At 38.6% G+C, this 26,593-nt stretch overlaps 1 protein-coding gene across 1 annotated transcript in view; it reads left to right on the plus strand.

Moving 5' to 3' along the window:
• Window positions 1-20,869, plus strand: part of rab5ab (RAB5A, member RAS oncogene family, b) — a 24,827-nt gene extending 3,958 nt beyond the window's left edge. Inside the window, exons 2-6 of the mRNA XM_062062663.1 lie at window positions 6,237-6,433; window positions 6,583-6,734; window positions 10,299-10,421; window positions 14,661-14,754; window positions 19,789-20,869. Coding sequence (XP_061918647.1) covers window positions 6,268-6,433; window positions 6,583-6,734; window positions 10,299-10,421; window positions 14,661-14,754; window positions 19,789-19,904 — 651 coding nt within the window. The 5' untranslated portion in view covers window positions 6,237-6,267 and the 3' untranslated portion in view covers window positions 19,905-20,869. The remainder of the gene's footprint in view (window positions 1-6,236; window positions 6,434-6,582; window positions 6,735-10,298; window positions 10,422-14,660; window positions 14,755-19,788) is intronic.
• Window positions 20,870-26,593: the final 5,724 nt, after the last annotated feature.

The raw sequence follows: 26,593 nt of genomic DNA on the forward strand, positions 1-26,593 counted from the left end.
AATGTACTTATCACATTTTCTTTACTACAAACATGTGTTTTTAGGTGCAAAGAATCATGTGGAAACATGCACTGTTTCAAGCAACAACAAAAACAAGTGTAAAAGTTGAAGTACCACTGATAGTCACACACACACTAGGTGTGGTGAAATGACTCTGTGCATTTGACCCATTCCCTTGTTCCGCCCCCTGGGAGGTGAGGGGAGCAGTGGGCAGCAGCGGTGGCCGCGCTCTGGAATCATTTTTGGTGATTTAACCCCCAATCCCAACCCTTGATCAGTACAATATTATTGTGGTATTGTCCAAAAACAGACGTTTGGTAAAACTGCCATTGTGTGGAAAATTAAGTGGCAGGAATGTTTAGGATAAGCGCACTTATGATGAGTTGGCGACTTGTCCAGGGTGTAACCCGCCTTCCGCCCGAATGCAGCTGAGACAGGCTCCAGCGACCCCGAAAGGGACACGCGGTAGAAAATGGATGGATGGACACTTACTGTAAATAAACACAAACATAACGCTCAAATATACCAATCACATTTTCTTTACTACAAACATGTATTTTTAGGTGCAAAGAAACATGCACTGTTTCAAGCAACAACAAAAAAGCGTAAATCAAAAAAGTTAAGTACCAATGATTTTCACACACACACTAGGTGTGGTGAAATGACTCTCTGCATTTGACCCATCCCCCTGGGAGGTTAGGGGAGCAGTGAGCAGCAGCCGTGGCCGCGCTCTGTAATAATTTTTGGTGATTTAACCCCCAATTCCAACCCTGGATCGGTACAATATTATTGTGGTATTGTCCCCCCCAAAAAAAGGTTTGGTAAAACTCCCATTATGTGGAAAATGAAGTGGCAGGAATGTTTAGGATAAACACACTTACTGTAAATAAACACAAACATAATGCTCAAATATACTAATCACATTTTTTTTTTACTACAAACATGTATTTTTAGGTGCAAACAATCATGTGGAAATGTTTGGTAAAACTGCCATTGTGTGTAAAATGAAGTGGCAGGGATGTTTAGGATAAACACACTTACTGTAATCAAACACAAACACAATGCTCAAATGTACTAATCATATTCACTTTACTACATACAGTACATGTATTTTTCGCACTGTTTCAAGCAACAACAGTAAAAAAAAATACATTTGAGTGTCTTTTAAGGGGCAGTTTAAACATCAAAAAAACAATGTTTAACATTTACTTTCTAAGAAGCATTGTCCAATGTTATATCTGTTTGGAAAATGCTGTTTCTCTGAAAAGTTAAATGATTATTTAACTTTTAATAATGCAAATACCTCAAAAATGTGTATATGTATAGTTTTGCTGGCTTCAAATATATTATTACGGGTGATGTTCACCAAGTAGCTTCTTATTTTCCCGCGGAGTGCAATATCTGCGCTCCCACCGCGGAAGTGTCGCCTTAGAATTGCTCGAGACGAAGGTAGCGCTTTAGTATGCAGACTTTATTACCTACACCAAAGAGGTTGTTTTTGCCAGGGTTTGTTTATCTGTGTGTTAGCAACATAACTCAAACAGTTATGGAGAGATTTTGAGGAAATGTCTCCCCCAAAATTTTTCTTATCTACAACGAACACTCTTCTCCCTTTATTGCTGCCTCCTTTTCTCCCTTTTATGGCGTTTCACGCCCCTATCTTGCCGGTCTCGCGCTGCGCAAGGGATGATGGGAGATGTAGTTTATTTGAAGACCGGCCAACACAAAAGGGCCAGATAAAAACTACACTCACTTGAGTTTTTGTTTTGACGCCATCACACGTAAATGGCATTATTGTGGGATTTTTGAAACGGCAATACCGCTGTATCTACAATTCCGGTACATCCCTAGTCAATTCTGAAACAAAATAACCGCAAATGCAGCTGAGATAGGCTCCAGCACCCCCCGCGACCCCAAAAGGGACAAGTGGTAGAAATGGATATAATTTCATCAAGCTGTGAGACGGGTTATATGATAGTTAAATACATGTATTTGCGGAATGTAGCCTACATATTCCCACACTACTCCAGATGTGTGCTCCCCTCATCTTTTATATATCTAATATGTACATATATGAAAGGCAATATATTAAAGTATGTATCCCCAAATGGTGATTGTTGCCATGGACGGGCACACCTTATTCGTTCAGTTTGTCAAGCAACCATTGTTTGTTTGTTTTTTGTGTGACCTGCAATACAATACTACTGGTGACTCATGTTCGCGTGAAGCATTACATTACTGTTGATGCTTCATTTACTGTGGACTTACGACAAAATAACATTATTACAGTGGAGATGGAAATTACCTTTAAAAATGGCCCCTTAAAGAGAAACTGCTCTTTTTTTGGGAATGTTGCCAATTACCGTAATTTCCGGACTATAAGCCACACCTGACTATAAGCCGCACCAGCTAAATTTAGGGGAAAATACAGATTGCTCCATATATAAGCCGCACCCGACTATAAGCCGCAGGGTTTTGATGTGTAATTACCGTAATATATAGGGGTTCCTGCTACCACGGAGGGGATTGTCGGGACAGAGATGACATTAACAATTATTAACAATAAATCTTTCAATCATTCAATCAAACTTTCACATCTTTGACATGGCGAACAGCATTCGTACAGAGTACAAATAATACAACGGTGCAAAGTAATACAAAGTGCTCGCCTGTACGTTATCAAAATAACCAGCCTACCGGTATATGAAAAGTCAGTCTTTAATCATTGTGTAATCGTCTTCCTCCTGCGTACTAAAACCACCGAAATCCTCTTCGTCGGTGTCGGAGAAGAACAGGCCGTAAATAAGCCGCACCCTTGTATAAGCCGCAGGGACCAGAACGAGGGGAAAAAGTAGCGGCTTATAGTCCGGAAATTACGGTATTCACAATCCTTATGTGAGGCAAGCACACATTTTTTTTTCTTTCCATGTATTCTAACTCGTAAATAAATGTTAGCCAAAGTCAGCTAACAAAGGACCCAAAGAGAGTCGCTCTATTCCGTCCCTAAAAACCTCCAAACACCTCCATCAGTGTTTTATATACATGCTGTAAGTATTAATGTAATGCAGAAACTGGCACATTTATAATAACCTGTAATATTTATGTTTGCTTTTCCCTTCAATAACAACACTACTAATCATGACAGACTTCATGAAAGCCATCAAAGACGACTTTGGTACAAATGATGATCCAGAACCAGTACCTTTTTTTTATATATTTTTGAGCCTGAATATAAGGAGGGTGATCTGCAAGTTTTAGAAGCTGCATGCTAAACCAATCCAATGTTAGTGGAACTATATGCATCATGTAGCAGTTTTGCTAAGTGCTAAACAAGATATGTAAACATAATATAACAATCACTTACTGTACATTGTCTGCTCTCACTGGGATGCTGACTGATGGGATGTTCAAATCTTCCTGTTTAGATGAAGATATAATCATAATTCACATGAAGGGTTAAAAAAAAGTGCAGCAAACAAGCGCCTTTTCGTGTTTTTCTTGCCATCTCTGTGTATAAGTGGAATGTCAAAGTTGACCAACTTTTCAGGTTATGACCACAACCTTCTACAGTCCAGGTGAGAGGCATGATTTGTAATCTAGACTTAACTGTCACCAACTCCGAGACGATGTAGCAGCTTGCACGCTCAATATGTCAATATAGTAGCATAAGCAAGTTAGCTCTCTGTAATCACGGAGCAGCTAAACATTGTTTTTCAGCTATAATATATGTAATATCGCTAATGCTTGGTTAATATTCAGGTCAGGAGATGTAAATGGACTATTGTTAGCAGTTTTGGGATATTTTTTGCACTGTATTTGCCATATTTTATGAATTAGAATGCATAAAAAAAAACAAAAAACATTTTGTGTTTTTGTCTCACATAAGGATTGTGAATGATAGCAGTGTTTCCCATAAACTGCCAAGATACCTGTGGCGGTGGGGGCGTGGCTATGGGCGTGGTCATCATGACATCATCGAGTAATTTGCATAATTTACTATAATGATTTGATTTTCTCTAAAAAGGCTAAAAAAATGTATACTTACTAATTAATAATAACAGTTTTGTTTTAAACGTCCATCCATCCATCCATCCATCCATCCATCCATCCATCCATCCATCCATTTTACAATATAATTACAACACTTTATGTACATATTTATATACAGATTTGAACAATAAGTTATTCACTGAAATATATTTATTAATTGTGGTTCTTACAAAAAATATATCTTATAAAATATAAAAGCTAAAATGTCTCAAAGCTCTGCCCCTTTAATTAGTGCATACTAAATAATTTAACTTTAGCCTACTACTACAACCATATTATTTACCAGCAACATAAAGTGAAACAGAGCCAGAGGTGTCCTGTCACAGTCAGTAACAAATAAACAGAAAACAGTAGTGGTGGTAGATACACAGAGCTTCATCAAACATCTGATCCACTGAACAAAGAGCTCCAAAAATCTTGAACTTTAGACTGCAATCAGTTTTACTCCCTACACTTAACCATGTGTTTCCTACTGCCTGCAGACTTTGCACCCTTTGTTATATACACATGTTGTGTTTCTAATATAAATAAATTTAATAAAGTCAAATACAAATAAGGCAACAAGAGAAGTATCCTACACTTCTCTTTTGTAAAGTAAATATGAAAAGCCGATATGGGCATCTACATCAACTATATGATTTGCCTGAGAAGCTGGAGAGGACCAAAAACAAATAATAATTTTTAAAAAAAATTTTTAATTTTTAATTTTTATTTTTTTTTATTTTTTTTATTTGTGGCGGACGTAATTCTTTCGTGCCGGGCCACCACAATTAAATGAATGTGTGGGAAACCCTGGATAGGAACAACTCCCCCCAAAAGTGCAGTTCCCCTTTAAGACAAACGTTATCCATGGACTTCTGGCAATGCTTTACGTCACACTCTTAGTTGTCAACGTGTCAAAATATGCGAGGCAGTTAAATCACTTTACAATGGCTGACTTTGCAATTTACACATGTCAACTTCTTGTCACTCCAGACTGGCGGTATGTTGCTTTGTCTGTTCTACAGTCATCACCACACTTTTCCTCACACATTATATTTCAACCCGCTCATCAAGTCCATACCAAAATGTTAGAATCGCCTGATGATGTAGAGTTAGTTGTTTGTACAAGTGCAATAATAATCATATTCAATAGGTGTGTGAATCTTTGGGCATCTTACGATTCAATCTGATTCTGATTCCTGTGGTGACGATTCGATTCAGAATCGATTCTCAATTATAAATGATAAATGGGTTATACTTGTATAGCGCTTTTCTACCTTCAAGGTACTCGAAGCGCTTTGACAGTATTTCCACATTCACCCATTCACACACACATTCACACACTGATGGCGGGAGCTGCCATGCAAGGCGCTACCAGCACCCATCAGGAGCAAGGGTGAAGTGTCTTGCCCAAGGACACAACGGACGTGACTAGGATGGTAGAAGGTGGGGATTGAACCCCAGTAACCAGCAACCCTCCGATTGCTGGCACGGCCACTCTACCAACTTCGCCACGCCGCCCCACAAATTCAAACAAATTCTTGCAATATATTATTTGGAATATTAATTATGGAGATGTCGATAAATGCTTTAAAAAATGTGTATTGGAAATTATCGGTATCGGTTTCAAAAAGTAACCCGATAATATCGGACTGCCGATATTATCGGCCGATAAATGCTTTAAAAAATGTGTATTGGAAATTATCGGTATTGGTTTCAAAAAGTAAAATTTATGACTTTTAAAACGCCGCTGTACGGAGTGGTACACGGATGTAGGGAGAAGTACAGAGCGCCAATAAACATTAAAGGCACTGCCTTTGCGTGCCGGCCCGATCTCATAATACCTACGGCTTTTCACACACACAAGTGAATGCAAGGCATACTTGGTCAACAGCCATACAGGTCACATTGAGGGTGATATCGGAATCGGTAATTAAGAGTTGGACAATATCGGAATATCGGCAAAAAAGCCATTGTCGGACATCTCTAATTAATTATAATGACTTTTTTAAATCTTGCATAGAGATGGCCTCAAAACATTTATTCTTAAAATATATTTTCGAAATCTTTTTTTAACTGATTTAAAAAAAAAAAAAAAGTATCGATTTAGAATCGGTATGAATAAGAACCGCGATTGAAATATGGATCGATTTTTTTGTGTGCACCCCTAATATTCAATGTCTTTTTTTCTAAATGTTTCCCAGCATCCGAAAGGAAACGTCCAGAGAAAGTGACATGGCAAGTAGAGGCGGAGCTACCCGACCCAATGGGCCCAACGGCGGCAACAAGATCTGCCAGTTCAAGCTGGTCCTTCTGGGGGAGTCGGCGGTGGGAAAATCCAGTCTGGTGCTCCGCTTCGTCAAGGGCCAGTTTCACGAATTCCAGGAGAGCACGATTGGAGGTTTGGCCCTCGAATGAATTAATCTTACCGTACATTACATGTGTAAACCGCGATGTGTAGACCGACCGCCAACAGGTTGTCATGGCAACGTAGTATTCAACTGCTTGATGGAACCAATCTGTGCTTTTGTTTCCCGCCAACCCACGCAGCCGCCTTCCTGACCCAGACGGTATGTTTGGACGACACGACAGTCAAGTTCGAAATTTGGGACACGGCCGGCCAGGAGCGCTACCACAGCCTAGCTCCCATGTACTACAGAGGCGCTCAGGCCGCTATTGTGGTCTACGACATCACCAATGAGGTGAGGTCAAAACATCTGACGTGCAAGTGTAAAAAGAAGAGAACCACTGTCGACAGTAAAACGTTGTGGGATGAGGTGTGGCCAGCGCTGTCTGTAGGAGTAAAAATCACCGCCGCTGTCCGTGGTGCTGAGGGCAAGTGCCATCGGGCAGGGGCGGGGCATGTGCTGACAGCGAGACACAGCTGGCAGGTGATTAGATTTCACAGGTGGTACGTGTTAATCTAATCATCTGTTGTCTTTAAGAGGGAGCGGCCGGGTGCAGGAGAGGAGGGGAAGTTTGGAGAGAGACTTGGAGAGCATGAGACAAAAGAGGACTGAAAAGTTGTGTGTCATGCAAGTGCTTTATGACGAAATAAAACCAGTTGTTGAATCAGAACACCGGTATCCAATTCACCCACCCCACTAGAAGGAGACTTCTACAAACGTCAAAACAATAAAACGGTCAGTAAACGGACTTGAAAGGACGCTTACCGCCCTCGGTAGTCGCCGTCTTGGCTGGGAGGTGGAGGGGGAGGAACAACTTAAATTGATATTTTTTCCATATATTAGCCGCACCGGACTATTAAACGCAGATATAAACATTGTGAAATTAGTTATACACACAGAAATCATTTGTAAATATTTACATACTTTAATTCTCACATGGCAGTAAAACGGCTGATCAAACAAAACAGAAGTCATCGTCATGGACCCACTAGCTGCGAAAGCTAGCTCTCCATTCAGCTAAACAGACTCAAAAACTCCACGTGACGTTTTGGTGAATTTACTGAGGAATTTCTGAAACTGAAACCATACAAAAAGAAAGTATTATTACCTTACAATGACAAAAATAGACACTCGTAAACATGTTAGCATATTAGCTAATGCTAACGACGTTAGCTTGATTTAATTACAATAGCATGTATAAATATGCGTTAAAACACTCCGACAGACATCACACATGGGACGGTCTAGTAAGTAAGAATTGTTTTCGTGATATTGTCAAACGTACAAATGTTAATTGGAATAATAAATGAAGAATCAATACGAGTAGAAACGCTATGGGCGGCTAGAATATGGAACTTTCGGTTGAAGGCTCAGTCTAAATAGAAGGGCAATGCGGCGCTGCAGCACCTGTAGTGAACAAACTCGTCCAAAAGATAGCGCCATGGCACAAACAAAAACACACCTATTCAGTGTGTTTGCTTTGTATTTTTTAATAATACTTGCATTATGACCGTCAACGAAGAAAAATCCATAAATTAGCCGCACCGTTTTATAAGCCGCAGGGTTCAAAGCCTAGGAAAAAATTAGTGCCTTATAATCCGAACTTTATGGGTACGTTTTAAATTATATTGAGGGGCTGGTGGGTGGAAACCTGGCAGACATTTTATTAGGGGATCAAAATGTTGGTGATAATGCTCTAATAAGTGGTTGAAATTCACAGTTTAAAAAACATTTTGATCATCTTTTCCCATAATTGTGTTGGACTGTAAACTGGCAACATTTGCGCTCTTAGAAACTAAATACACAGTATAGTCTACACATTGTGCTTACTGTATTGAAGTGTACTAATACACAGTGTAGTCTACACATTATGCTTACTGTATTGAAGTGTACTGATGGGAGTTTTCCGTTTGACTCTCTTGTTGATAATAAAGATGTAATGTGGAGCTCATGGCACAGTGTTAAGAAGTAAAGCAGTACTAAAAGTGCAACACTGTAGCTAACAAGTAAGTTAATGTATGGCGTCTCGTAAAGGAGACTTATTATTTACATTCATCTTTTCTTACCTACTAGTACCTGTTCTTGTGTGCATGCACATGCATCTTTCGATGTTGTCATTTCTAATACAAGGTAGCGTATAGTTCCTGAAGAGACGGTCATAAAGCGGCTTTTAGACGGTCTGTAAAACAATCAATTTACATTTTTTTACTGAACAACCACCGTTTCATGCTATGTTGACCACAAGGAAGAGTTTTAAAATGTAGAAAACGTCATAATATACTGCTTTGAATGCGATCATAGACATGATGGCAGTAAACGGGATGTTGCATCAGCTACAGGGCCACCAACTGACCTTTTTTATGGCTGAGTGAACATGTTTGTAGATCTTTTCAAAAATGATTAAAAATAGATTCTTTAAAGTAAAAAAATGCACGTTAGTACATTTTTCTTGTGAGCGAATACAAGCAAGTTATTATATCATAAAAGTCTTACATCCATGTAAAAGTGACATGTATGAACTTGTTAGCTAAAGCTGATACAGTCGTCCAAACCGGAGCCTGTTTGATTTGACCTTACTCTAAGACGACAGAAAAACAAATTGCTTTTGCCCAATCTGCTCTATTGCTAATAAAGCAACAAAAGACTGGAATAAGCTTCCCACATACCTTAAAAATTTAACTAATAATTCAAATTTTTGTTTTCTTGCAAACGATTAGTTATTAATGATCAACCAGTGTTGCCAACATTGACAGGATTAGTATTTTAATATGAAATACAGTAAATATCATAGTTAGTTTAACATTAAAAGACTAGTGTTTTTTACCTGTGTTGTTTTAGTGTAGCCTTCAAATGTATGCAATATCTTACTAACTGTATAAATTAAAGATTCTTAGCATGCGTTTTATAGACGGTACATTGTTGCTGTGTATTGTGGTGTAGTCTGTAAAAAATTAAAGACTTTTAAAGTAGGTGTTTTTTAATTTATGCATTGTATATTTGGGGTATTTTATGAATTGTAGGCCTCTCTGTACAGGCATTTTATTGACTTAAGCTTCCCAATGTATGCATTTTATAAATGAACAATTGTATACAGTAGGTCTCTTTTTGAATAATGGGGGATTGTGAGAGGAGAGTAGATATGTTAAGGCTCACGTGTGTTTTTAAACATGTACATAAGGTAAATACATAAATTAATAAGCCATTTGCATTTTAGAATCTTGCTTGTCTTTGACCTGAGTCTGCTTACATTACATAACTTCCTGTCTTCATTGTTCTTTTCTTCCCACCTTCTTCTAACACCTCGGTGAATCTCGCCCTTCTCTTGAAAAAGCAACTTTGTATTCGGAATTGGTTGACATGTTTAGAAGCAGATCGTCCAATATTACTTCCTGTCCGGCCTGGAGAGGCATCATAGGCAACTCTGTTCCCTCCCTGGAATATTAATAATAATAGATTTTATTTGTAAAAAGCACTTTACATTGAGTAAACAACCTCAAAGTGCTACAGTGTATTAAAAAAAATTAAATTAAAATAAAAAGATAAAAAAAAAAAAAAAAAAAAAAATAGAACAGCCAAATAGATAGAACTAGTATGCATATATCTAAAAAAAAAAAAAAAGGCTTTTTTAAAAAAAGAAGGGTTTTTAAGCCTTTTTTAAAAGCATCCACAGTCTGTGGTGCCCTCAGGTGGTCAGGGAGAGCGTTCCACAGGCTGGGAGCGGCGGAGCAGAAAGCCCGGTCTCCCATTGTTCGTAGCTTTGTCCTCGGAGGTTGGAGGAGGTTAGCCTGTCCGGAGCGGAGGTGTCGAGTGGAGGATTTAGGGGTGTATGTTTCACTGACGCGGTCTTCCTGTGCACAGGAGTCGTTTGTACGGGCGAAGAACTGGGTGAAGGAGCTCCAGAGACAAGCCAGTCCGAACATCGTCATCGCCCTGGCGGGAAACAAAGCCGACCTGGCCAACAAGCGAGCGCTCGACTTCCAGGTTAGTCAATTTACTGTGTCCGCAACGACGCGTCAAGATGTATTAGCGCAGTGGTTCTCAGCCTTTTTTCAGTGACGTACCCCCTGTGAACATTTTTTTAATTCAAGTACCCCCAATCAGAGCAAAGCATTTTTGGTTGAAAAAAAGAGATAAATAAGTAAAATACAGCACTATGTCATCAGTTTCTGATTTATTCAATTGTATAACAGTGCAAAATATTGCTCATTTGTTGTGGTCTTTCTTGAACTATTTGGAAAAAAAGATATAAAAATAACTAAAAACTTGTTGAAAAATAAACAAGTGATTCAATTATAAATAAAGATTTCTACACATAGAAGTAATCATCAACTTAAAGTGCCCTCTTTGGGGATTGTAATAGAGATCCATTTGGATTCATGAACTTAATTCTAAACATTTCTTCAAAAAATAATTAATCTTTAACATCAATATTTATGGAACATGTCTACAAAAAATCTAGCTGTCAACACTGGATATTGCATTGTTGCACTTCTTTTCACAGTTCTTTTTGACAGAAAATTTAAAAAAATCTCACGTACCCCTTGGCATACCTTCAAGTACCCCCAGGGGTACACGTACCCCCATTTGAGAAACACTGTATTAGCGCATATGACCGTTACTGAGCAAGTGTGGATGTTTTGTTAAGAAAGCTTAGCATTCTGACATACAGTGGCTTGCTTCCAGCATCTTTAATGCACAAAATGCTTCTCGGTGGCCCCAACATCTTTGAATTTGTCTGACTGCAGTTATTTTGGACACCTGCGCCTTGAAGCACCAAGTAGTTTGATGGGTCGGTGATCATTTTTGAACGCCTATGAAAGATTTCTCACACCCTCCGTCATAACACAAAAACAGATATGCTTCCATTCAATACGTGCCCAATTTTATTTGTTTTGGTTTGCTTGCTTTTGGTTGGGATTTTTAAAAATCACTTGGATCACAGTGCAACAGGTATACCTAATGATGTGTCCTGGCAGCGCAGGTTATCAAAGTGGGCTTGTTGGATGTACTGTGGTACCCGTTTCTGTCAGTAGTCCAAACCACCTAATGAAAACTGAAACACTGTTTTCTTCAATAACTAATGTAAATATGAGGAATCTGTTACAGGCACCCACAAATATGAACACAAAACACATTTATTTTATAGAGAATGCAGATTTACATGCAGAAAACAAACTTAAATACATATAAATGATGGATAAAATGTAGAAATCAGGGGCTTGGGTTTTGTTGGCCCGCAAGGATACTGTTAAATAAAATTAAACAAAGCATGTAACAATGCAAGAAAAAAAGAGCAAAAAGACAATGCTGTGTGAAAAAGCTTAAATTTGGATATTAATAACTAGGGGTGTCCCGATAAGATGGCAAAATAACAATTAGCGCCATCTTGGTATACATAATAAGTAGAGGTGGGCATCTTTGGGCACCTCAAGATTCAGGAGCTATTCTATTAAAAATCGATTATTGATGCAGCTTTAATTTATGTATATTGATGCAGTTTTATAATTATTTTCGTTTCATTAAGTAAGCGTTTATCACTAGCAACTTAAAAAAAAAAACAATTTGTTTGAAATAATAAATACTTAAATTAATTCCCATCACATTTATGAAATTAATGGAAATGTGTGTAAAACTGGACCATAAGTGCCCAAAAGTAAAGGAGCTGGTCTGATCTCCCGGTGAGGTGTCTCGTTGCACTCAGCCAAATTTTAGAACTGTCTGCATTATTTACAATAAATAAATCGATTATCGATTAGTGACGTTTACTAATCAATTCTATAATCCGAATAAATGTCTGAATTGCAATGCATCCAAAAATCTATTATTTCCCCCACCTTTAATAAGTGTCCTTAATTTAGCAATAATGCAGTCTAAAACGGCACATTTGTCAATAAGTATAAAATATTAAATACAGATTCAAAGTCTCCAACGGAGCAGCATATTCAAATTCGATTAGAACACAGTGTTATCTTTTTCTGCGTGTGCGGCCATCTTTTCCCGACGCACTGATGCAAGGTACATGACGTCTACTTAGTAGACGAATCGTCCCAGCCCAAGTCAAGTCATTTAAAAAGGTAAACATGTTGTATACTGTAGGAGCTAGCAGATACACAACAGCTAAGCACACAATAGCACACATGCTAGACATACTTAATAGGTGTCCTTAATTGAACAATATTTTAGTCTAAAACAGCACATTTGTCAATATAAGCAAGTATCAAATAAACATAGTTACATATTACTTAAACATACAAAGTCTCCAAGGCAAATGCATATTAGAAACAAACGTGTCCGCATCATTCCACTTACTACACTGTGACCGTATTCAATTATTGTGACCACTAGGTGTGCCAAAAACAATTATCACTTCACTTTACCCAAAGACAGCAAACGTTCATTCTAGACGGTTGATAATAAATAGGTTTGTGTTTTTCATACTTTGTTTTTCCATACCTTTTTATACTCTTGATCAAACTTTTTCTAACATTCCACACTACTAAACAAAAGTAAATCATTTGTACTGATACCGTATTGGATTAATGTCGTTATTGGCCAATACTCAAGGTTCCGATATCGTATAAGAATAATAATGCCACTTGTAACACAAAGTGGCATTATTAAAGTAGACATTGAAAGGGTAAAAGAAACCAGATTTTTGGGAGTATTAATAGATGATAAAATGAACTGGAGATCTCATATACAAAATATACAGCATAAGGTGGCAAAGAACATTTCAATAATGAATAAAGCAAAATACGTCCTGGGCCTAAAAATCACTTCATATTCTCTACTGCTCGCTAGTGTTACCATATCAGAGTTATTGTGCAGAAATATGGGGAAATAACTACAAATGTGCGCTACATTCGTTAACCGTGTTACAAAAAAGATCAATTAGACTGATACATAATGTTGGATATAGAGAACATACAAACCCTTTATTGAGTCAAAAATATTAAAGTTCGATGATTTGGTAAAATTGCAAACAGCTAAAATTATGTACAAAGCAAACTATAACCTGCTACCAAAGAATGTACAACAATTCTTCTCAACTAAAGTGGAGAAATATAACCTTTCAGGAAAATCTAATTCAAGACATTTGTATGCACGTACAACACTTAGAACCTTTAACATATCAGTATGTGGAATTAAATTATGGAAAGAAGTCAAACATTGTACTGATATGATCCAGTTTAAGAGGTTGTTCAAATTAATAGTGCTTACAAAGAACAAAGAAGAAGAATTATGAGAAATACTTTCAACCTTATTGAAAATAAGATATTCTTCATCTCAGTATGTTAATGACTGACTTAGAACCTTTATTTAACCAGATAAGAAAACCCATTGAGATCAAGATCTCTTTCACAAGGGTGACCTGGCCAAGAGGTCAACAGCACATGTCACAGAGCAGTTTCAAAATAAATACTTAATTAATTACATATTACAAAACTGTTGTATTACTCATTCACGGATGTCATTTTACTTTAAAAAGGTCAGTAAATGAATGTATATGTTTGCTCTGAAGTGGGAAAGGGGTAGGATTAAATAAGCTTTGCTTCTTCCTACTCGGACATGATGTAAAGAGAAATTATATGAAATTGTGTGATGTATTATGCTGTAAGTGTGTTCATGTTCGATATAAACTAAAAGAAAGAAAAGAAAGAAAGCTGACTCAAGGTTCTATCTTTAAATATGTATAATTTCTGTTTTTAGCATTTTTTACAGAATAAAAAAATATTAAAAATGGTTGAAAAAGTTTGGAGACCCTTGGTATAAATGTTATTAAAGATTCTTGTTGGCAGAGAGAAAGGACACACTTTTTGTACTTTGCTGGAATTTATTTGGGTTTCTCATCTTCTTTATCAAAGTGCTGGTACTCGCAACTTTCTTTGGCCCCACGGTGGATTACTTTGCAGTCGTACTCCGTAAAAAAAACATACCGGTACACAGAATGAATTACCAGCATGTGAATTCTTGGTTTGGACACTGAATTATGTGAAATGATACACGGGCTAGCGGACAAGTTTGTTACGTGGAATGTTTGGCCGTACGATAACCGAGATGGTATACGACCCCTGGGGGAAAGTCTTGTGCAAAAGATTGTGTTAAAGAACTGAATCATACAAATAGTGGGTCATATGAGAAGCGATTGCTCTTTAGCAAATGTTTGACGTTGATTTTGTTCACAAAAATAAGTTGACAATGTTGTTCTTACGTTGACAGGACGCACAGTCGTACGCCGACGACAACAGCCTGCTCTTCATGGAGACGTCGGCAAAGACCTCCATGAACGTCAACGAGATATTCATGGCCATTGGTATGTGTCTCCTCAAACACATTATTCCACTAGACCTGGGCCGATATAGGATAAAATTAACTAACCGAACGATAAATGAAAATGAACTCTTAATAAAATCAAATAATTTTTTCATTAAATAAGATATTAAACATACCAGACAACTTCTCTTTTAGCAGTAAGTAGGCAAAGAAAGGCTCTTATTTTGTCTGCTGACGTATGCAGTAACATATTGTGTCATTTCCTATTCTATTGTCAAAATTATGAGGGACAAACCGTAGAAAACAGATCATTAATCTACTTATTATTCCTGATACTTTGCATAAGTTTTGGGTGACACTACACATTTGGGGATCACCAATCATACATTGGTCATGATTAAAGTTCTCCTGTGTCCAGGGATGTATTTCCTGGGTTTATAAACAATAAAAAGACAAAAGATTTTTTGATAATAAAAAATATCGATGTAATCATTGTAGTATCGACTATGTACGGCTCTTGTACTTGGTATCGTTACAGTCTATGTCTCTGTATGTAGACCCACCCATGGAATTTGTTTACATTCAGGAGTGTTACATTGCTGTGTGTGTGTAGTGAAGCCTGGTTAGCTATTCCCCGTCTTGCAGGAATAATACTTGTAAGAAACGTACTTTATTTGTCGTCATAGTGGCGAGGATTAGTGAGTTAGAAGTACACTATATTGCCAAAAGTATTTGGCCACCTGCCTTTACTGACATATGAACTTGAAGTGCCATCCCATGGAATTGTCCAAAATGTTTTGGTATCCTGGAGCATTCAGTTTCTTTCACTGGAGCTACGGGGCCAAGCCCAACTCCTAAAAAACAACCCCACACCATAATTCCTCCTCCACCAAATTTCACACTCTGCACAATGCAATCCGAAATGTAGCATTCTCCTGGCAATGTCCAAACCCAGACTGATCCATCAGATTGCCAGATGATAAAGCGTGATTCATCAGTCCAGAGAAGGCGTCTCCACTGCTCTAGAGTCCAGTGGCGACGTGCTTTACACCAGTGGTTCCTAACCTTTTTATAGCTGCGGACCGGTCAATGCTTGAAAATTTGTCCCACGGACCAGGGGGGAGCGATGTATGGTATTTTATTTCTTTTTTTCTTTTTCTTTTTCTTTTTGTTTTGTCATAAAGAAATACAATCATGTGTGCTTACGGAGTGTATCCCTGCAGACTGTATTGATCTATATTGATATATAACGTATATATTGTGTTTTTTATGTTGATTTAATAATAAAAAAAAAAAAAAAGTTAATTTTTAAATTTTTTAAAATTTTTTTATTTATTTTTATTTATTGTGCGGCCCGGTACCAATCGGTCCACGGACCGGTACGGGTTGAGGACCACTGCTTTACACCACTGCATCCCACGCTTTGCATTGGACTTGGGGATGTATGGCTTAGACACAGCTGCTCGGCCATGGAAACCCATTCCATGAAGCTCTCTGCGTACTGTACGTGGGCTAATTGGAAGGTCACATGAAGTGTGGAGCTCTGTAGCAACTGACTGTGCAGAAAGTCTTTGTACTATGCGCTTCAGCATCCGCTGACCCCTCTCTTGTCAGTTTGCGTGGCCTACCACTTGGTGGCTGACTTGCTGCTGTTCCCAAACGCTTCACTTTTCTTATAATAAAGTTGACTTTGGAATATTTAGGAGCGAGGAAATTTCACGAGTGGATTTGTTGCACAGTTTGTTGTCCTATGACAGTTCCACGCTGGAAATCACTGAGAGCGGTCCATTCTTTCACAAATGTTTGTAGAAACAGTCTCCATGCATAAGTGCTTGATTTTATACACCGAGCCAAGTGATTGGGGCACCTGATTCTCATCATTTGGATGGGTGGCCAAATACTTTTGGCAATATAGTGTAGCTAAAACTCTACCGACTGCAAATGGACATTAGTCGCTAGCTAGCTAACAGGAGCAATAGCTAAGCACCTCTTGCAGAGCGGGAGCTTCAACTTTATAGTTTGTTTTTAAGCCAAAATGCGTCCATTCTTCCTTTTCTATCTTCACGCTGTTTCTGTGTGCGTTGCTTAACATGTGCCTCTGCTCGTTTTACCAGCAATGTCACGACAAAAAATGTACCGGTATTTTTCAGAAACAGTATAGTATGGTTTAATATAGGCTCCAGCACCCCCCGCGACCCTGAAAGGGACGACAAGCGATAGGAAATGGATGGATGGATGGTACCGCGGTACTTTATTAGTGTACCCTATGAGGTAGCTTAAATGCTAACATGAAAACAATAGACACTAATGTCCTTCCCTGTTACCTTAATCTAAACTTGTATAAACACATTGTTGTCTAAACAACTAAGATATAATATTCACATTGAATGTAAAGGCTGTGCTGCCTTTGACCAAAGTGATCGATATAAACTAGGGCTGCAACAACTAATCGATTAAATCGATTAAAATCGATTATAAAAATAGTTGGCGATTAATTTAGTCATCGATTCGTTGGATCTATGCTATGCGCATGCGCAGAGGCAATTTTTTATTATTTTTTAAATTTTAAATTTTTGTTTTTTATAAACCTTTATTTATAAACTGCAACATGTACAAACAGCTGAGAAACAATAATCAAAATAAGTATGGTGCCAGTATGCTGTTTTTTTTCAATATTATACTGGAAAGGATAGAAATGTAGTTCGTCTTTTATCCGATTATTAATCGAAGTAATAATCGACAGATTAATCGATTACCAAATTAATCGTTAGTTGCAGCCCTAATATAAACTAAACAGTTCCGAGTAGAAACAGACGTGTCGTCAACAGGATGTGAACTTGTGTGATGTCACATAAACAGGGCGTGAAAAAATGGTTGCCTAAGTTGCATTTATTAGAAAACATTCTAAAACGTTTCCAAATGCAAACCCAAGAAGATAAACATATTTAAACACACAAATAAAAATAATATGGCTCTTCTGAAGCCGGAACAATATTTAATGTTTCCTCTGCCAAGAAAGTATTTTTGTATGTCTATTTATTTTAGGTTTAAAAAAAATATACAACTTGCTTAATACATTTCAGTGTGAGTATAAGTACTTTTTGAGCACATTCAACAATATCGTGATTATTTTGGTCACAATAACTTTAATTAACTATTTTATTTATTGCTTTGGTTGTGTATATTTAAAGGTCCTCCACCTTTATAGACATAACCTATTTTATTGCTTTTGGTTGTGTATATTTGGAGGTCCTCCACCCCACCTTAACAGATAGACATAATCTATTTTATTGCTTTTGGTTGTGATTTTTAATCAAGTGCAAACGTTTGCTAACAGTATATTTTATTTTTATAATTTGTTTCAAAGTTTGCATTCCAATTACAATGCAGCCCTTCAAGGCACTTGAGATTAAGGGCTGTACAAATAAACGTTGATTAATTGAGTGACAATGTTAAAATATACGAGAAATACAAATGTGTTGCATTGGAGAGAGTATATTTGAATTATTATGTCTATTTAATCCATCCATCCATTTTCTACGGCTTTCGCGGGGGGTGCTGGTGCCTATCTCAGCTGCATTTCTGGCGGAAGGCGGGTTACGCCCTGGACAAGTCGCCACCTCGTCGCAGGGCCAATAATTTCTTACTAAATGTATTTGTTCTTTACATTTTGGTATTAAAAACACATTTACTGCATATCGTTTAAACTTTAATATCTACTAATATTCATACCGACAGTCATCAGACTGTATAATGCATATGTTCCTTTTTGACCGGACTTAAATGTATAATGTAATTATATTATTCACATGTGAATAATTCTGTATAATAGACTGTATTTATATTATTCACATGTGAATAATGCTGTATAATAGACTATTTATATTATTCACGTGTAAATAATAATAATAATAAAGGGCAGCACAGTGGCACAGGGGTTAGTAGTCCAGGGTTCAATCCCAGGCTCGGGATCTTTCTGTGTGGAGTTTACATGTTCTCCCTGTGACTGCGTGGGTTCCCTCCGGGTACTCAGGCTTCCTCCCACCTCCAAAGACATGCACCTGGGGATAGGTTGATTGGCAACACTAAATTGGCCCTAGTGTGTGAATGTGAGTGTGAATGTTGTCTGTCTATCTGTGTTGGCCCTGTGATGGTGGCGACTTGTCCAGGGTGTACCCCGCCTTCCGCCCGATTGTAGCTGAGATAGGCTCCAGCGCGACCCCGAAGGGAATAAGCGGTAGAAAATGGATGGATGGACGTGTAAATAATGCTGTATAATAGACTGTATTTATATTATTCACATGTGAATAATGCTATATAATAGACTGTATTTATATTATTCACATGTGAATAATGCTGTATGATAGACTGTATTTATATTATTCACATGTGAATAATGCTGTATAATAGACTGTATTTATACTATTCACATGTGAATAATGCTGTATAATAGACTGTATTTATATTATTCACATGTGTATAATGCTGTATAATAGACTGCATTTATGTTATTCACATGTGAATAATGCTGTATAATAGACTGTATTTATATTATTCACATGTGAATAATGCTGTATAATAGACTGTATTTATATTATTCACATGTGAATAATGCTGTATAATAGACTGTATTTATATTATTACTTGTGAATAATGCTGTATAATAGACTGTATTTATGTTATTCACATGTGAATAATGCTGTATAATTTGGTTTCAAAATAATGTTGACAATAAATTCGTTGATCAGCAATAATTGGCAGGTCAACATATGGTCAAGCAAAGTTTATCAGCCCAGGCTTATGTAACTCTATCTCACATGTGAGCGTGGTATTTTGTTAGTAAATGTTTTTGGTAAAGGGTTCATGAAAGTGTAATTTAGCAACCTCACCACTGGGCGGAGCAACTCCACCGTTAATGTTCCTTCATCCATTTGTGAATTGGCACCATTGGGAACATCCAGGGTACATTGTGGTCATCTACGGTGCCTTGCCGCCTTTTTATTAAGTGGAGGGAGACCCATCCTGACAAAACAGACGCATGGAGGTAAACGCATGTGTGATGATGTCATCGCAGCCAAGAAGCTCCCCAAGAACGAGCCACAAGCGGCCGGCGCCAGCGGCGGGCGGAACCGGGGCGTGGACCTGACGGAGACGAACCAGGCCAACAGCCGCAAGTGCTGCAGTAACTAAGAAGACCCCCTCCCGCTCCCAACACACACTCACACACACACACAAGAAAACACACACTCACACACATTGGGTTTCTCAAATTCCCGACGTCAAACCTTGTCCTCACCCCACCCTTGTGGATAGCGAAAGACTTTGTATAGCTGCATTTCTAAAACCTTTTTGTTTGTTCTTAATGTACTTTTTTTTTTTTTAAACAAACTTTTTTTTTTTAAGAAGAGTATAAAGGATGCATGTTATCACTACAACGCCTGAACAACAACAAAAACTAACCCCCACATTGAAGCGAGACCAGCCTGCCAGCGTGAAAGGGGGGCCTCGTTAGCCAGACCCACCATTGATGCCCAGTGAGCGCGCTCCTTTCAGCGACTAACCCCAACAAAAGCAGTTCTTCTTCTTCTGTGGAAATAAATGTTGCAACGATGAGGCCTCTGCGCGTCCACCAGATGCTTCCCGTTGCGCTTCGTCAGTGCCGCCCACGGAAGAGAAGATGTGGAACGTCCCCGCTCTGTGACGTCTCTGTCCAGGGGTTGGGGGGAAGAGACCTGGATTTGGGACTGTGGACAAAACAACCACGAGGCTCGCTAAGAGATTCCGAACAATTGTACAGTCTTGAGGGTCTTTGTTGCTTTTTGGTTTTATTTCATATTCTCTTCTCGTCTCCAAACTGGTCAAAGCGTAAAGCTGTGGTGGTCTTTTTTTTGTATTATTTCTATAATTACTATTAGCTCCGTGTAGTGTTATTAACAACAAAACAAACCAGCCCTCTGCGGCGCCACGTTGGACCGGAACGTTGCATCGCAGTGTTGATCATCATGTCTTCATTTTATACGAGCGATGTTGTGAGCCGCTAACTCTCAGCTCCGTTACAGCAAAGTGGATTTTAACAATGAAAAGACACGACTATGATGATGGACTGATCACCTACAACTTAATAAATTCAATTAAGAAGCTTCTTGTGCGCCTTTTTGCTCTCGCCCGGATCACCCGCCATTCCCAGTGACGGCCACGTGGGGGCGGTAGTGGACTTTCATTGCTAAATCACAGGTTGGACTTTATTATTATAACAATATAATCTAATAATGAATTAATGTTACACCTAAAGTGTTCCTATTTGACACGTCCTGACAAAACGCAGGCTTTGACCTCAAAAGGTCAACACGACTGCCACATCCACCGGTGTGTTGCCACGGTGATAGCCTCATTAAGGCAGGCGACTCCGCCTGTCTGCAAGCATTCCCTGCCGCGCTCCCTTCGAGGAGGGTTGCGGACTCTGACAAACTTTCCACGCTGACACACGAGCCGCGGGCTCAAGGAGGCGGTGACCACGGCGACGGAACACAGCTGCCTGAAGATACCGGTTTTATCAGGATGTATGCGTGACTGCCAAAATGACCCAGTGACCCCTAACAAGTCCTCTGAATCACGTATACCAGGACGCAGCAGGAAAGAAGTATTATTACTGCTGAATTACTAATCGCAGTTAATACTCTTAGAAGTACATAATTGTTTTCACAGGGGATGGGCGATTTTGTCTAAAATGTACAGTCGTGGTCAAAAGTTTACATACACTAGTAAAGAACATAATGTTATGGCTGTCTTGAGTTTCCAATAGTTTCTAAAACTCTTATTTTTTTGTGCTAGACTGATTGGAGCCCATACTTATTGGTCACAAAAAACATTCATGAAGTTTGGTTCTTTTATGAATTTATTAGGGGTCTACTGAAAATGTGACATACAGCAATGTTAATATTTGGTTACATGTCCCTTTGGCAAGTTTCACTGCAATAAGGCGCTTTTGGTGGCCATCCACAAGCTTCTGGTTGAATTTTTGACCACTCCGCTTGTCAAAATTGGTGCAGTTCAGCTAAATTTGTTGGTTTTCTGTCATGGACTTGTTTCTTCAGCATAGTTTTGAGTGATGTTACAAGTAGCACAAAATACAACCCCTGGCAAAAATCATGGAATCGGCAGACTGAGATCATGTTTATTCAGTTGTTAAGAAAATAAACGGTGGTAGTCTGTAACCGTTTCATTTTTGGACATTTATGGAATCACTCAATTCTGAGGGAGAAAAAAAAATGCAATCACCCTAAAATGTTCTTTCCAAAGCTAAAACCTGCATGACATTAAATCTCTTCATTAATTTGCAGTTAAAATAAGTGTTAGCTGCTAGCTTCTAGTGGTCTATAACCTACCGTGTTATCCTGCAAGGAAGAGATCAGATCTGCTTCTGGAAGATTCTATTAGGAGATTGGAATCTTGCAGCTACTCCGCCACCCTATGACTCACCAGTCCACGTAAATGTAAGACATCATCTACCAGTGCATTCGTCCTTTATGATCGTTTAGTTTAACTTTACAAGCAGCAAATTTCAGACAATAACACGATGTTTCTGTTTACGTTGGAGTAAACGCAGCAGAATTTCTGTGCGTACCCAAAAAAACATTTGGAGACTGAGCGAGAGGACAGAAAGCATCTGCTCACTTTGGATCTCGCTCTTAAATGGGAACTGCAGTATTCTTTTTTTATTTTGTCTATCATTCACAATCCTTATGAGATTTGTTCTATTCTGCCTTTAAAACACTCTAAAAACACCCCAAAACCTCGGTTTCATATACACGTTGTAAGTACATACTGTATGTAATAACAGGCACATGCATAATAACATGTAATATTTATGTATTTTGCAGTACTGCTTGTCAGGTTCAAACACTGATGACATCTATTAAACAAGACAAGAGGCAAAGAATTAAACAGAGACAGAATTCAATTTGGACTCAATATTGAGGACAGTCGTCTGTACACTGTACCCTTGCACAGTATCTCAGCACGCTCTGGCAAAAGATTGCACGCCTCCTCCTTTTATTTTGGACCCTCCCCAACCACATGGCCACCACTGTTTCCAAAGGACAAAGGTCGCAAAAAGTTCACAGAAAATGTTGTAAACAATTCACAGAAAAGGTCAGTTCAAAAAGAGTTTGTAAAATAGTTCCAAAAGCGGTCCATAAAATAGTTCAAAAAGAAGTTTGTAAAATACTTCAAAAAGAGGTCGTCTGGAAATTGGGCAGATCCTGTCTTCTCTCCGCTTTGAAGCCCTTGGGTTAGAACAATATCTTTCTGTTGATTACCATACATGAAAGAACACAGGAACACCTTCATCTTGCTTCCCCCCTCTACACAGTGGAGTTTTACGAGCCTTACTCTCGGTAGGTTTCAAAGACAGCTTTTGTCTTCTTGCCTGGAACTCATTTCAACACAAAGTTTTTTGTGATAACTTACAAACAATTATTCTAACACTGCTAAGTGCTGAACAAGAAATAGAGACTATGAATATAATAAAACAATCACTTACTGTACAATGTCTTACTGGGATGCCGCCTGATGGGATGTTTATATCTTCCCATTTAAATGAAGAACTAATCATAATCCTCACGCATGTGAAAAAAACTGGGGGCGCAAAAGTTGGATGTCAAAGATGAACAACTTCTCGGTTATAATCTAGAATTCCTCTTGACCTGCTCAGAGGCGATGCAGCATCTCACCGGCCCATTATGTCAATTACTTGCATTCCGTCACGTGACTTCTTCCTGGAAGTGAAAACCAGTGGTGGTCAACCAAACCATGATGCCGAGTACGCAAAGGGCTTAGATGTTCCTGCAAAAAGCAGATGCGAGCAACAAATTTCAACCATGCAATGGAATAGATACCTATACGTTATCAAACAAAGGTTTGTCGAGTGATATCAAGGATTATCTGTCGGTGGAGTTCCCAGACATGTCGAACTGCATGTCCATTTAACAAACTAACAATTACTGAATCATCACAATATTAGATTTTGGTCCTGGTGTTGCATTTGTGTACAAAATAAACAAGAGGGAAGATGTAGAAGTACCTTTTATAGACAAAATATCATTGACTCTGACTTTCAGTTTGTTGAAAAATCAAATACAAACAATATTGTGCTAATACTTCAATGGGAGATACTAACCGGGTAAACTCAGGGCATTCAATGGAATAAAAGAACATAGACAAAACCCAGTAGTATATTCAAAGCATATCAAACAAATATTTAACGGAGTGATCGCTGCAAACTTGTGCGTTCTTCGACTCTGCTCCCTTGGACTGTAGTGCGTGCCACTTTTGTCGTTGTCTTTCGTAAAACCTTGCACTCTTCCGCGTCTCCTGGAACTGTGAAGAAACTGTTATCCTTTCCGTGATCCAGAGGAGTCGTAACGCTGAGAACAACGCAAGCATAGGGCATTTGTCTTCGAGAAAGGCAAAATGGCGCCTGGTGCCCATTGAGAACAGACGCTGGCTTGACCACCATATTTAATGAGTCGTACGTGACACCACGTATATCCAAGCCATATAGCAGCAAAAGCTAGTGATCACGGCGCCCCTAATGGTACAAAACCCACAACCAGTGAAGTTGGCACATTGTGTAATTCATAAATAAAAACAGAATACAATGATTTGCAAATACTTTTCAACTTGCATTCAATTTAATAGACCGCAAAGACAAGATATTTAATGTTCAAACTGAGAAACTTAATTTTTTTTTGCAAATAATCATTAACTTAGAACTTTAATATTATTATTGTTTGATTATTATATATATATATATATATATATATATATATATATATATATATATATATATATATATATATATATATATATATATACAGTGGGGCAAAAAAGTATTTAGTCAGCCACCCATTGACAATCAATGGGTGGCTGACTAAATACTTTTTTGCCCCACTGTATATATATATAATATCATAGAAATCATAGAGCTTTACTGTCCCCTTGTGGTGCTGTGCCGTCAACTCCCTCTTGCAAACACAACATAATCATTAACTTAGAATTTAATGGCAGCAACACATTGCAAAAAAGTTGGCACAGGGGCATTTTTACCACTGTGTTACATGGCCTTTCCTTTTAACAACACTCAGTAAACGTTTGGGAACTGAGGAGACCAATTTTTGAAGCTTTTCAGGTGGAATTCTTTCCCATTCTTGCTTGATGTACAGCTTAAGTCTGGGGTATCCGTTGTGGTATTTTAGGCTTTATATTGCGCCGCACATTTTCAATGGGAGACAGGTCTGGACTACAGGCAGGCCAGTCTAGTACCCGCACTCTTTTACTATGAAGCCACGCTGTTGTAACACGTGGCTCGGCATTGTCTTGCTGAAATAAGCAGGGGCGTCCATGATAATGTTGCTTGGATGGCAACATATGTTGCTCCAAAACCTGTATGTACCTTTCAGCATTAATGGCGCCTTCACAGATGTGTAAGTTACCCATGTCTTGGGCACTAATACACCCCCATACCATTACAGATTCCGGCTTTTAAACTTTGCGCCTATAACAATCCGGATGGTTCTTTTCCTCTTTGTTCCGTAGGACACCACGTCCACAGTTTCCAAAAACAATTTGAAATGTGGACTCGTCAGACCACAGAACACTTTTCCACTTTGCATCAGTCCATCTTAGATGAGCTCGGGCCCAGTGATGCCGGCGGCGTTTCTGGGTGTTGTTGATAAATGGCTTTGGCTTTTTAGAGTTTTAACTTGCACTTACACCTGTAGTGACCAACTGTAGTTACTGACAGTGGTTTTCTGAAGTGTTCCTGAGCCCATGTGGTGATATCCTTTACACACTGATGTCACTTTTTGATGCAGTACCGCCTGAAGAATCGAAGGTCCGTAATATCATCGCTTGCGTGCATTGATTTCTCCAAATTCTCTGAAACTTTTGATGATATTACGGACCGTAGATGGTGAAATCCCTAAATTCCTTGCAATAGCTGGTTGAGAAATGTTGTTCTTAAACTGTTGGACAATTTGCTCACGCATTTGTTCACAAAGTGGTGACCCTCGCCCCATCTTTGTTTGTGAATGACTGAGCATTTCATGGAAGCTGCTTTTATACCCAATCACGGCACCCACCTGTTCCCAATTAGCCTGTTCACCCGTGGGATGCTCCAAATAAGTGTTCCTCAACTTTGTCAGTCTTTTTTGCCACTTGTGCCAGCTTATTTAAATCATGTTGCAGGCCTCAAATTCCAAATGAGCTAATATTTGCAAAAAATAGCAAAGTTTGCCAGTTTGAACGTTAAGTATCTTGTCTTTGCAGTCTATTCAATTGAATATAGGTTGAAAAGGTTTTGCAAATCATTGTGTTCTTTTTTTATTTACGATTTACACAACGTGACAACTTCACTGGTTTTGTACAATCTGGAAGAATGCAGGCTTCGAGCACATTTCCTCTCGCATGCAAAGCGAGCACACCACAACCGTTTCAGCTAATTCCACCTGTATGGAAAATGAACCGACCGTAGACCTCACTTATGAAAAATATCATTGTGAGCTCACCAGACCGGTAATGAAAGAGAGGAGTTGGCCGAGTTGTTAGGGAGATGGACTGCCAGAACATTGCGTTCTACATGTGTGGCTTCCAACCTAGCTACAGCATGCATTTTGCAAAACCACCAACGTACAAGTTAGGGAGCGCAGGGATTGAACTCTATCAGAAATCTACAAATATATTTCTGCGTTGGCCATAAGGCGCTTAATAAAACATTGACCAGACTTAAGCCACTGACAGATTTTGTCTGCAGTCGAGTGATTTCAAAGGTTTTTGCTCTCATCTTGTGACGTTCTCAGGAGAGCAAAGCCGAGCGCTTA

The sequence above is a fragment of the Entelurus aequoreus genome, linkage group LG11 (genome assembly GCF_033978785.1).
Source record: "Entelurus aequoreus isolate RoL-2023_Sb linkage group LG11, RoL_Eaeq_v1.1, whole genome shotgun sequence".
In the NCBI taxonomy this organism is placed as follows: Eukaryota; Metazoa; Chordata; class Actinopteri; order Syngnathiformes; family Syngnathidae; genus Entelurus; species Entelurus aequoreus.